This window comes from Leptidea sinapis, chromosome 12 (assembly GCF_905404315.1).
Source record: "Leptidea sinapis chromosome 12, ilLepSina1.1, whole genome shotgun sequence".
Classification (NCBI taxonomy): Eukaryota; Metazoa; Arthropoda; class Insecta; order Lepidoptera; family Pieridae; genus Leptidea; species Leptidea sinapis.
Window position 1 is genome coordinate 3825607 of NC_066276.1, and position 13870 is coordinate 3839476.

The 13870-nt window shown below is 33.8% G+C and overlaps 1 protein-coding gene and 1 non-coding gene across 4 annotated transcripts in view; one reads left to right on the plus strand and one right to left on the minus strand.

The window, feature by feature from the left end:
* LOC126967124 (acid sphingomyelinase-like phosphodiesterase 3a) overlaps window positions 1–13870 on the minus strand; it is a 148566-nt gene that overhangs the window by 28017 nt on the left and 106679 nt on the right. For 2 of the 3 annotated variants that reach the window (XM_050811545.1, XM_050811544.1), the window contains exons 3-6: window positions 10088–10156; window positions 3444–3603; window positions 2219–2421; window positions 704–861 (exon numbers count right to left, since the gene is read on the minus strand). In XM_050811545.1, coding sequence (XP_050667502.1) covers window positions 704–861; window positions 2219–2421; window positions 3444–3603; window positions 10088–10156 — 590 coding nt within the window. Of the gene's footprint in view, window positions 1–703; window positions 862–2218; window positions 2422–3443; window positions 3604–10087; window positions 10157–12584; window positions 12661–13870 lie in introns of those variants that run through there. The other variant, XM_050811546.1, reaches the window with a different exon arrangement.
* On the plus strand, window positions 6145–6218 carry Trnas-gga (transfer RNA serine (anticodon GGA)). The gene has a single exon. It is a non-coding gene; the product is annotated as a tRNA-Ser (tRNA).

A 13870-nucleotide genomic window follows, 5' to 3' on the forward strand; every position in this document is an offset into this window, starting at 1 on the left:
ATCGAACCCGTAACCTCTAGGATAACAAACACTCGCTATGGTGAAGATCTGTTAAGTGACTTCTATATGCCAGCACGATGTGTTAGCAAGCGCTACCAACGTCACGAACTACCATAAGATATCCCAATTAGTCCGTACTAACAGTTGGTAGCATCATCACGGTAGACAGTTGTGCCCTATATAAGCCAGAGCGCTAAGCTCGAGTATGTTTATCCCAGCGGAAACTCCATAGGGAGTGCCGCTTGCGCCTCTCTCTCCCCATGAGAAGGTCGCCTTCGATGTAGGCTTAGAGGGCACCTGCCCAAAGCCAACTGCAGGTGGTGTTTAGTGGGTAGGCACCTAGGTTTCACGTGAGTCCCACATAACCAACGCAGACTTAGGCTGCGTTGGTATGCATGAGCATTCACCACCTCCCTCCCGTCGTTATCCCGGAGGGTAGCCCATTCCCTTGCTTGGGCGCAAAAAAAAAAAAAAAAAGCTCGAGTATGCATTACTTATTGTGAATTGTAAGGGGACACTATGGCCTAAATTTCTTTTAATTCTAAGTGTGGATACTTTAAAATACAGATATAACAGTTTTATTATTATGTGCGTTAAATTACCAACCCCTTCCACATATATAATTAAACGCGCCACAAGAACAGTTATTCTATGGAATGGAAATTTAAATTTAAAATGAATCAATTGAAAGAGGTGCTATTACCATTTCTTTGTTCGATGTTGCTTTTTCTAAGACTGCATCGAGCCATTCCCACTGGCGTCTCGCATGAATGCTCTTCTCCTCACGAACGGTGAATAGATTCGTGTTCAGAGCCACGATCCGTAATTTACTTTGTGTTTGCTCTATCGTGTAGTAACCACCTGTATTAATAAAAAAACGTTTCAAATTCATTCAGAAATACACCAACCACTATATTATGAATATAAATAAAGTAAAGCAGTTAAGTAGATTACTTTTTCAATAAACTTGACGACACAGGCAAAATAAAAACTATATCAATGAAAAAAGGGTGGAAAGAAAATTAATGTATATGACCACTCTTAGATGAAGGATTGGTCTCCGCTGCGCTTCAGCTAGATACCGCACTACCTAAGAACAATAAATAGCTTTTTTATTACTGCAACTATTAGACATCTTGGCACTTAATTACATTGAAATTAATAAAATACAAAATACTGATGATTTGTGACCCCAGTGTCTTTCTTATTTCTTGTAGTATTATTTTTACAAAGTTTAACAACGCAACCCGGCGGGATTTTAGTTTCAATTATTAGCAAAGTTTAACATGTGGTGTGCCAACGTCACACATTGTTCGAGAGTGGCTCGAGTACGCCCACTGCGGCGTAGTATTAGTTGACGTACTTTGCGAATACGCCTGCGGTATCAAGTTGGAGCGCAGCGTATGTTACAAAATTTGAAAGATGCCATTGAGTGTCATGATGCCACGTACACAAGCATCTAATAGTACCCGTAATAAAAAAAAACTATCGTGTTTGGGTAGTGCGGTATCTAGTTAGTAGGGGCCAATCCTTCATCTAAGGCCATTATGCTATCATTTATATTCTGTAAAATAAAATAATAAGACAAGTTTTTGATTTTTTTTTATATATCATACTTATGAAATTAGTAATATAATTTTCTCTTTTCATTCAAGACAGAGATTAGGCTCTCATGTGCAGTATGTTGAAAGTATTTTTCCGGATCGATATTTTTTAAAATAGGTAACATTAAGTATTTTAAAGATACGTCCAAATAAATAACATTAATAAAGTTATATTTGAAACATAATTATGTACTTTCCTTGTAACACATTTTAATAAAATACTTTTAAAGGATTAAAACGCGTGTAATTGTAACTGTGTTTTTAAATTAGATTCTTAGCTAACCCGACGTTTCAAGATCTTTGCTGATCTCGTTATCAGGGGGACAGAGAGGTCTGGAAAGGTCTTGAAACCTCGGGATAACAAAAATAATAATAAATATGTAAGTTTTACGCAAAAATGTAATGTAAAAATAAAGTTATAATTACACGCGTTTTAATCCTTGCAAATGTGTTTTATTTTAACATTTATTATGAGGAAACACTTCAGCACAACTTCAAATATAAAGTTATTTTTGGAATAATTTATTGTGCAATAGGTGGAGATTGAAAGAAATGAGAAAAACAACTTTAACTTTTCATTGATGAAAGTTTTAAAGACCACGAAAACTTATTACCGTTTCTTAAAGTTTGTAAAGCTTCCATCGGTAACCAATGACTCCACAAATTTGTAAGACTTTCAGAAGGCGCGGGATCCGTGTGACCGAGTACCGGAAAAACGAAGTGAGAACTAAAGGTCATTCGGAGTAGCTCCGTTATATTTCTGATCGCCTGGTACCTTTCATCTTCATTTACATTGTATCTTGCAGCTATAATGTCCCTAAAATATATTTTTTATTTTAATATTCATCATCATTATAATTAAAAAATAAATAATATAATTTTCAACACACTTGCTCGTAAAGTCAGGCTTATTTTGTCGTTCTTTTAGGGCCATAAAACGAACTATAACAAACACGTGCATAAAAATTTTTGTTAGTCCGTAACTGCAAATTATATGAAAGTAAACAGAGAATTTTCTTTTTAACAGGGTAATGTATTTTGTTAGAACAAAGAGGTTTTATACCGCTGAAAATCCATTTACATTTTAGGTATAAATAAATGTGTCTCTAACTAAGACGAAAAAACATATATTATTATCAAATTATTTATAATTCACAATAATTTCCTATAATATTTCCTATTTTCATTTTATCACCAAAATTAAAACTATGAAGTAGGCTATATGTAATCAATCACCTTACTTTTGGCGCGTGCAGAAAAGAAATCTTACGCGCCATTTCCCATAATTTTGACATTTTATTTGTATCGTACATGTTTGTTATTTCTCGCAAGTGTGTTGAAAAAGTGCGTATGAAACTAGTGAGCAACTGACTCACTAGGCACTCGGATGATTTATGACCTCGGCCACGGCTCGGGCTGCAACCCACAGCCTCGTTCATAATGAGCAATTTAGCTTACTTGTATCAAAATAAACTATAAATGCACAAGTAAGCATTTGTAAATAATTTATACATAAATTTCACTAATATAGGTTTTAAAAAGAATCCACAAAAAAAATTTGAGTAAGCAAAATGCAGTGCGTAATTATATTATATTATATATATACATGGCCAGTCAGATTGAAGACCTATATGCCTTAAGCCAATGGCATTTAAAGTCATTTCTAATGTAGATAGAAATTCTTTTTTATTTGTTGTTCCTTTAAGGACTCCTTAGTAAAGAAATAGATATAAGTTTTATTAAGACTACTTTACGTCTTTAACAATTAAAAACTTATCGCCAGACAGTTATTCTAGGTAAAATAAATACATATTTGTAATAATAACAATGAACACTCACCCAGTCCACAAAACAAACTCAACATTCTCTGAATGCCTAGTACGCATATACTTCAAGGCGGACTGTATAAGTTCTAACGAGCTGTCACAGGAATAATCACCAAACCGACCAAGCGCCCTGTGGTGTCCTGAACTTCCTCTCTCATCCGTTCGGCGGCAGTCTGCAGAAGTCAAACTGTTTAGATTTTAATTTACATACAGGTTATACAATAGGTCTCCTGAATGGAAATCATAAAATCATCAGAGTACTTACCTCGAAGGAAAAATTTTATAAACATTAGACAAACTGTTATTCCTGCTAAAATTTGTTTTTTTTTTATGGAATAGGAGGACAAACGAGCGTACGGGTCACCTGTTGTTAAGTGATCACCGCCGCCCACAATCTCTTGCAACACCAGAGGAATCACAGGAGCGTTGCCGGCCTTTAAGGAAGGTGTAGGCGCTTTTGGAGGAAGGATGTATGTAAGGAAAACCAGTTAGTTGCAATAAAAATAATCTTAATATTAGTACCTACAATCTACATAATACTACTGTAAGTGCACTGAATATAGTTGCTACAACACGCATATGAATTTGTAATTTTAGATTGAGATTTTTTTTTAGAATTTTGACATAACAAAAGTAATTTTACTCGCTTTTTATTAGCTCACCTGTATGTATATTTTCTTGTAACCGACGGGCGCGATTTCATTTTAAATTTCAAAAATTATCCTTTCAACCAAAGCGTGATTTTTAGTTTTTTTAACATACTTTTATTTAATTGTAATTTTATTAAATTCAGTTTTATTTTTTCTTTGAATGTTAATAAGTAATTTGATTAGTGTAAATGGGCTTTTTTCGTTGTAATAAGATAATAATTATGAAGTAACAAATAATATAAGAATTATAACAATCTGAAATACTGTTTAAATATATTAATAAAAATAAATTTAAAGACATAGATAGCAATTTACATTTGAACACATACCAGTGGAATATCTGATGTTATTTCTATTAAACTAATTTTCTTAATTAGTCACTATCTTATTGAAATCGTTTGTTGATAGAAATAGTGTGCTTGTGTTTTCAGAAAAATAATATATTTCAGTATATATTATAACCCTTTGATTTCTTCCAGTTAAAAAGTACATTAAAACAATTTTTTTTTATGGATTTCCTTATAGTAACGCGTGATACAGTTTCAATTCTGAATCAAAACTAAATTTACTGTCATTAGAGACGTTCCAATATAAATGGGATATTAAATGTCATGAGAATGATTCACGTTAAAGGCTTGCGGTCAGAAACGATAAGGCTTCTAACCAGAGTCAATGGCAGCTTTCAGTGACCGAGATTAGCTGCTTAAACTTGCTTCCGAGCTAGCTTATATATTATGATAATTAAATATTGGGCGATGGCAATTTTATTATATACTAGCTGACCCGGCAAACGTTGTTTTGCCATATTAATTATTTTTAGAGTTAAACCTTATCTTGGACATTGCAACATTCTTTTTTAAACGTAGCCTAAGTTACATCCTTATTACATCCGCAACCTGCCAATAAAAATCCCGTCAAAATTGGTCTAGCCATTTCAGTGATTAGCCGGAACAAACAGGCAGACAGAATGACATGAAATACATATAGATTTTGTAAAAAAACGGTTATTTCAATATTACAAACAGACTCTCCAATTTTATTTATATGTATATATAACTAAAAGCTTTTTCACAGTTTGGTTATAAATCAATAACTTGATAGATTTTAAGTCACAGCGATACAAAAAGTCTTCATTATAGAATTAAACCGAATTAAATTCATTATTATAAATACGTATAGGTACCAACTGTGCATGAATGCTCCAAAGAAGCGAAAACGTCGGGATAAATATATTATACGTCATCAAAAGATAGTGCTTTCGGCTATTGTATTTTAATAAAAAATCGTCACCTTTTTTGCTCTTAATAGTGATTTTCATTATTATAACACTAGAAATAAGGGATTTCTTGTAACTAGTTCTAGTAGGCTTCATAAGATACATAATAGCTTTAAGAGTAAATGTACACACTTCTATAATAAAGTCCCAGGCGCTGTTCAGGCATTATCTATAAATAAATTTAAATGTTTTATAAAAAAGTGGCTCTAATCAAAATGGCGTAAATCCTATTACTCCATTGCTGAATATCTAAATGATCGGACAGCCTGGGACTAGATTGTGATTTTTTTTAGCGATAGAAATGACTGTACAATATTGTATATTTTTACTGAAAAGAGCGCAAAAAAAAAATGCTGGGACAGTTTCTTGCGCCGCTCCGTCTCTCTAAGAGTGCCATTTGTTTCCGAAGCGGTAGTAGTATCTAGTAGTTATCAGAAATGACATCAAAAAGAATTCTAAAGGAATCAATTTTGGGAAATAAATACCTTTTATGCCTTTAATGTGTGGTACTCGTTCTGCTTATAATATAGTTTTTGGAGTATCTACTCCTTAACATTGTAAGGAATGCAATTTAGATAGGAATCAATATAATATAGTTTGTTTAAGAGTTCTTATCAACATGATCTTGATTTTTAACATTTCATAGATTTTTTATGTTTTTAAAGTGATAACCCCCACTTCTAGGATAAATACACAAATAAAATTTGAAAAACAACAAAATTTTATGAACCTGAGAGTTGAACAAAGCATACACTTTTACACAAAGATTTTATAAAGATACGACACTCGAACGGTTAGCTCAGTTGGTTAGAGCACCGGCATGGAACGCCGGAGGTCGTGGGTTCGATTCCCGCATCGTTCATAAAATTTTGTTGTTTTTAAAATTTTATTCGTTTCATAGATTTTTTATATTATGATAGCTGTTAAAGACTATGTTAATTAAAAAAAATGATTGTACCGCATGTATTTATGTCATATATCGAATAAATATAAAATAAATAAATAATTTATTTTACAGATACGTTTACGTACGTTATTAATATTTGAGAAAAACTAATTTGGGGGGTTTTTATTAGAGCAACTTAAGTCCTAACAAAAAAAATTGAAGTTTGTTATCATCAATTGTGCGCACCTCGCAAAAATATATCATGGCATTGAATGCAGTTTTCACCGATGTATTCCTAATTTATGTGGCTCTAACTTATAGTGAAGCAAAGTTACACAAAATTAAACATCTTATTGAGATACAAAAATAAAAATATTACATCTACTTGATGCACGCAAAATGGACCCAACTTAGTTGTTAAATTGCGGAAACAGGTGCCCCTTCACCATATCCCACCCATCTACTTGATTCTAAACTTCATGCGTACGAAATCGTACGAGGGCAAAGCTTTTTTTGCTTGGCTTGGCATTAATAAAACATTTGACGTATCCTGTTAATACACAGAATGTCGGCTCTTACGAAATTAATTCCTAATGCGTTGGTGCTAACAGTACTTAGAAACTTACGGTAGTCATGCATTTAACAGCTGGCATATACTTAGTCTGGCTGTAAATACTGATACAATTAAAAAAATAAATTATTACATTTGAATTTGGAATCTGTCATTTTAATATGATGTTCATTGAGTTTTCTCAATGAACAATCATTACACATTACACTGGCGAGAATCTATATATATATATAAATTTATTGCTGTTCCTTAGTATCGCTAAAACTCGAGAACGGCTGGACCGATTTGGCTTATTTTGATCTGGAATTATGTGTGGAGGTCCGTCCATAGAAGTTTAAAAGGTGAGAAAAATATGAAAATGCTCGGAATTAAATAAATTTGTTTTTCGTTTGATGTATCCACCGTTGTTCAGAATTCAAATTGAAAGAATAGTCTAAAATGAATAACTAATTAGAATTTTTACATCTTTCTAAATTTCTCAGGAGGTAAAAATAAACTTAATTTTAACTAACTATAGTTGGTAGATTAATCATAGTTATTAACTATCTATCAGATTATTTTTTGTAAATTGATAAATCTTAAGTTTTGTCACAAATTAAATTTCTGAACGCAACCAAAATATTTGACATATGACAACCAATATGTCGTTCGATACCTTGTACAAAGAGTCCTTCTATCTTTGTGAGTGACGATTACCGCTACGTGCGCGAGAACTTTCTTTACTTCGGTTATCGTTTGTGATAGTGACATTTCAAGTGATGTGCTCTTTTGACACGCTTTTTATTAGACTCACCTGTATGTATGTTTGTTTGTAACAGACTCATTTGGGCGCGATTTTAACCCACTTTAAAGGGCCAGAAAGTTCAAACTTCGCAGATTTATCGAGGACCGATGACAATGCATTAATTTGATAAAATTACCATTTTTCAATTTGCAAAATACGAATTTTGTAATTTATTTATAATTTTTATCTATCGTCTATGAGGCAGGAATTGATATTAGTTTTAAAGTTCAACCATTATCTTTAACCGATTTATCTAAGACTAAATTTAATACTAAATTCAAATAAAAACATTATTTTATTTATTATATACAGAACAACGTCTGTCGGGTCAGCTAGTACATTATAAAATATTTTGCCATGAACTGAATCGCTGTGATTGCATTACACAAAGTAGGTTTGGAGGCAAATGCAAATTTAAAACTCTCCATACCTACGCTTGGTATTAGCAAAATGTTTGTGTACCGAGTTATTAATAGGTACAATGTGACCTCCTCTTTTCGTGACAGTTAAAAATCTGGCCGTAATGTTCGTATGAAAAAGGTGGTAAGGGAAATAATTCGCAGAAATCCTGCCCGAAAGCAAAAGATTTTAGCTCGGGAGATGAAGGAACCATACGCGGAACGCAAGGGGAGATTCACAGAAATTTTTTGTTTTCGAATGAGAAAATATTTACGATTGAGTAACGTTTTAACAAATAAAAAGACTGTAAAGCTATAAGGAATAAATAATCTCTTGTAACAGGCTTGTCCAGATATAACACATATTGATTTTATAAAGCGTAAAAAAATGTACATTTGAGTTCGAAACCGAAAACACACTTGCACGTTGCTACGGCAGTTCTAGTTCTGACTTGAAAGTGTAAAGAAGAAGAAGAAAAGAAGAAGTAGTGAAAAGTGGAAGTGTTCCAAGAAGAAGAAGATAGAAGAGACTTAGTGTTCGGTGCGGTGTGACGCGTTGAATGTACCGCCGCCCACAAGAGGAACAGCGGCAGACCGGCGAAGTGCAAGTTCAGAAAAAGTGAACGCAAATAAAGACTCGTTCCTATAAGCGGAGTATTATTTCCAATCCCTGACCCACTCTCGTGTCAATACGAGTATATTAGATCCACGAAGACAAAAGCATTAATTGATGTCGGGTATCACACATTCTATATGTAGTTATAAAATATAAATTATACTGCTTCATCACAGGCCGCCATCAGTGACGCAAGCAGTCCAGGCCTACATCACAAAACTCACAACTCAAAAAACTACTTTGTACTTAGTCACAATATCTGTGCACCTCTTCCAAATGCGGTGTCTGTTCCAATTTCCCCTTCACATGTAGTCGCTTGACATTTTCAAGCACATAAGAACGGTTAGATATTCTTTGTTACAATTTTACAATTTACAAATTTTACAATTTTACAAACTTTGTTCCAATTGTTACAACGGTTAGATGTTATTTGTTACAATAATAAGCCCAAAAGGTATGTAAATAGTATGTCTTTATAGTTATAGCCAATGTGACTGAATTATACCGTTTGCATCGTAGATAGAAGATGAACACTAGATTCGCTGTCAGCATATGTAAATGAGATAGCAATAGTCTGTAACGTGTGTTATGTTTTCATGTTTTCGTTCTGAACTATTTGTACAATTTAATATACAACGACGTCTCTCGACGTCGACATCCTCATTTTAAATAACATCTGAATTCACACCAAATCAGTTAATTACGTATAAATAATCAGAATTTATTAAATTTGAACTTAAATTAAATAGTATTTTACCATTACTTGTTAGTGGGGAGCCGATGAACTGGATCTAAATAACTATTTCTAGTAGGCTTCATAAGATACATAATAGCTTTAAGGGTAAATGTATACACTTTTATAATAAAGTCCCAGCCACTGTTCATCATAAATAAATTTAAATGTTTTATTAGAAAAGGCTCTGTCGTAAATCCTACTACTTCACAGCTGAATATCTAAGTGATCCGACAGCATGGGACTAGATTTTGATTATTTCATAGGAATAGCAATAACAATACCATATTATATATTAGATTAAAAAGAGCGCAAAAAAAATGCTGGGAGGTTTTCTTGCACCGCTTCTTCTCTTTTAGAGCGCCATTTATTTCCTAAGCGGTAGTAGTATCTAGTATATAAGAAATTACATCAAAAAGAATTCAAAAGGAATCAATTTTGAGAAAATAAATGCCTTTTATGCCTTTTAACAATAAAATCGCATCCGCGAAAGGGGTAGTAGATATTGTAGTGTATCTCGCTTACTCTCAATACCAATCTAATTTATCTGTCTCTGTCACACAATTATTGTCATTTTAATGACACACCTATTGTTCCTCTTCTATCTACGGCTTGCATACTGACGACTAATATTGCTGATATCAGGTAACGCAGGCGTTAGTTTGACATGGTTCCTTCCCTATTGCAACGCGCGGAGTGTATATCAACTAACTTTATTTACTTTTATATTATTTTGTACCTACGTCTTCTAGTGTCGCCATGTGGAGTATACAACGGGTCGTAGTGGAAGTCTGTTATGTGCCAAAAGTAACCTGAAACAATAAAAAATAGGATTAAATATTTTGTCACAGTGGAGACAAAATCAGCAGAATATATCGTGAGTATGCTTCCCAAAACAATAGCACACCAATCTAGGATTAGTAGTCGCAAAGTGTGACAACTAGTAGTAAACCCAAGTGGGAGTACTCGAGCCAGTCTGGAACAATGTGTGACGTTGACGTGCCACATGTTCTGTTAATCTTTGCTAATAATTGAAACTAAAATGCCGGGTTGCGTAGTAAAACTTTGTAGAAATAATGCAACAAGAAATAAGAATGGCACTGGATCACATATCAGTAAGTAGTTTATATTCCCCTTGCACAATCCCTATTTGGGGCCGGACCTCCTGTAGGTCCTTCCTCGCCACTGTTTGCGATCTTGGGTCATTACTGGCGTTAGGCCTAGCATCTTCATGTGGTGTTCGTCCCTACGCATTACATGCCCATACCAGCATAATCGGCCTTTCTGCATTTCATGATGTATAGCTGCAATTTTAAGTGTACCTCGGATATACTCCTTCTGAACTCTATCTGACCGAGTAACACCTCCAAACCAACGCAACATTTTCATTTCGGTGACATGCATTTTTTATTCGTCACACTTACTCATTTCCTGGCATCATTCATCATCATCAGTAAGTATTTTGTATTTTATTAATTTCAATGTAAAATAACACGAAGCGTATGTTAGTCACTCACTGTTGGAGCGCAGCGCAGACCAGTCCTTGAATTTGGCCCAATTTATTAATTATAAAAAATTCATAGTGATTTTCAACTTAAAAACGAGTTATGAAAGGGTCAGTACACTCTCAATTAAATCACAATTAATTTTCTCTTTTATTACAAAGTCTGTAATTTTTGAATTTAAATAACCTTCTATTTAATAAATGTATGACCTCCACAACCGTAATTAAAATTCTTATGGGACATTGTCTAATCTGAGTCCCTCTAAATTGATAATGTCAGTAAAAAATATTACTTAAATAACAACTTTATCTGGTTTACAACAAGATAAATGTTTAATATTTGAAAAACTTTACTGCTTTCTGCCATATATAACTGTAAAAATATTCCAACACTCAACACGGGATCGCTTTCCCTTATTATGTATAGGATAAAGGATCTTTCTAGTGCACAAATACTTATATGTTATTTTTCTCAAAGCGATCTCGAGCACTATTGCGATACAAGAATCCTGAGCGGCACCATGCATGGTGTATCACTTATCGTCAAGGGAACGCTTACTAAAAGGAAAGTAGAACCTGTTGGTGAAGCCACAACCTGAGAGCTTAGCAAGAGTTATCAAGATTTATGAACGTGACGTCACCCGAACGGTTGGTTCACTGGCATAGTTCATAAATTTTGTTTCCAAATGAAATTAATGTAACGCTTACTTGTCTCGTCACATTTTCTAATCAAAAAGAAAAGAAAGAAAGGTACAAGATGAGTGATATTGTAGTATACTTTCCTTACCTTCTCCTTTTGATCTTTCTGCCTTGCCTAACTGGGTAAGAACCTGTTGGTGATGGCTTATATATTCGATGTCGGAAAGATCTTACTGAAAATTTCAATAGATCAATGTCCTATAGTAGGTTGTAGAAATATTTAACTGGTATCGTAATGCCTACACATATTTCTTCGCGCAAATAAGTTCACCGCGTAACCCTTTCAGATTCACATCGATAAAATCAACTTCATGAGCAACTAGATTGCGTCCTAGTTTTCCGAGCAATAATTCAAACGAGCTGGCATCAAAATAAATATTATATAGATAGTATGTCTAACAATGAAATATTAAAAAACAAATCACGTAAACAGCACATACAATTTGTTTTGATCCTTAAATTTATCTAATTTGGAAATTCTTAACATGATTTCAAATAAAAAGCTTCATTTACAAGCTTAGATTAAGGATTGGTGTCTGCTGCGGTCAAATTAGATAACGCACTACCTATTTACAATAGCTTTTTTATTACGGCAACTATTAGATGCTTGTGTGCGCGGCATCTTGACACGAAATTGCATCTTTCAAATTTTGTAACATACGCTTCGTGTTATTTCACATCGAAATTAACAAAATAATAAATACTTACTCATGAAAATTATGTGATCCCAGTGTCTTTTAGCATTATTTTTACAAAGTTTTACTACGCAATCCGGCATTTTAGTTTCAATTATTAGCAAAGTTTAATAGAACATTTCGCAATTACAAGATATTTTTATGCCTCTCGTAAAAACATCTACACGTATTGTTTTTTTCGTAAAAGAAATATCACATAAATAGTTCGTCCTGAATCTTTAGTACATACGAGAAGATAAAAATCACAGCTCGTACTTCTAGTCATCAGTATTATTATAACACACTGAATTTATATCGAAATTGTTGTTTGTCTGGCAATCAAAAAAGTAAATGTACTCTTACACACGTCACAAAAAGCCCCGACAGTTATTTGCACATTTCCGCCGAGGCAGCGTTAAATAAAAACCAATTGATTAATGACGTTTCCCGCCGAGTGGAACTGCTGACTAATGAGCGTGAATGTCCAGAATATCTTTACGGATTGAGCTCATACACGTTATCATTTTTTCCGCAATTTATCATTCAAAACGTTGGCGTCTATACGAGTAGGTATCGAGTCTTGCCAAATCTGCAAATAGTTGCGAATTCCGAGAGTGAATTATTCTGAAACTTGATACAGAAAGGCTTTTAGAATATTAATATTATGTTTGCAGTTAGAGTAGTAATCGTATTTCATAGCCGTAATGAATAAATTTAGAACTATGATAGTAATTGCTGTTAAAAAAGTATATATTGCAATGTTATTAAAATCTCCACAAGTACTCAAAGCCACAACTGAATGGCGAGAAACTTATCGCATTTGTATAGATGTAGAGCCACTAACTTTGCACCTCCTCCAATGGAATAGATAGATGATATGTTGATAGGTATATACAGAAATCGTGGTCCTCAAGGCTTAAAGTTACCAATCCAATCCAAGATGAACTGTAACGCAACTAGGAGGAACGGGAAAAGAAAGAGGAGTAGGTACGATGTAACAAACATTTCACATCTTCTCGAGAAAATGCCGAATTCACGACCCCAAATACAGCTTGATAAATGAAACGCATATACAGCGGACTAGATTTCTCCTAGCTTGTCCTCACTAAAATCATCAATATATGCAATACCAATGCACCGAGTACAGATATAGTTATCGACTTGTACACTCTTCTCACGGAGCTGTTCGCAAGGCCTGTTAGGAACATTCGACGGAAGAATATTTCAAACTATTTCAAACACAAAAAACCATATTAAAGTTAGTGCCAATATAAAATTTGTTGTTAGAAAACTTAAACACTCCTTAATAAAGCCAGAAGAATCAGCTTTGCAAAATATTTTATATTTTTAAGATACTTTGCAAATAAGACACATAAAAACTGCTGAGGTAAAACAAATATTTTGTTTCACATCCGTTGCTAAAACGTAAAGATTTTACGGGTTTGTTACTCGTGGTACGCCACATACGTGCTTCTATTGTAGGTATTGTATTGTATTGTATTTAGGCTTATCTGTACTATATGCCAAAGTCACTGCCCCGACCATTCTCGCTCGGGCAGCCCAGTAGCATTCTGTTGAGGACAACGCGGACTTTTACAACATTCGGGAAATACACTCCAACTTAAACTTCGTACACCACCACCAATGGC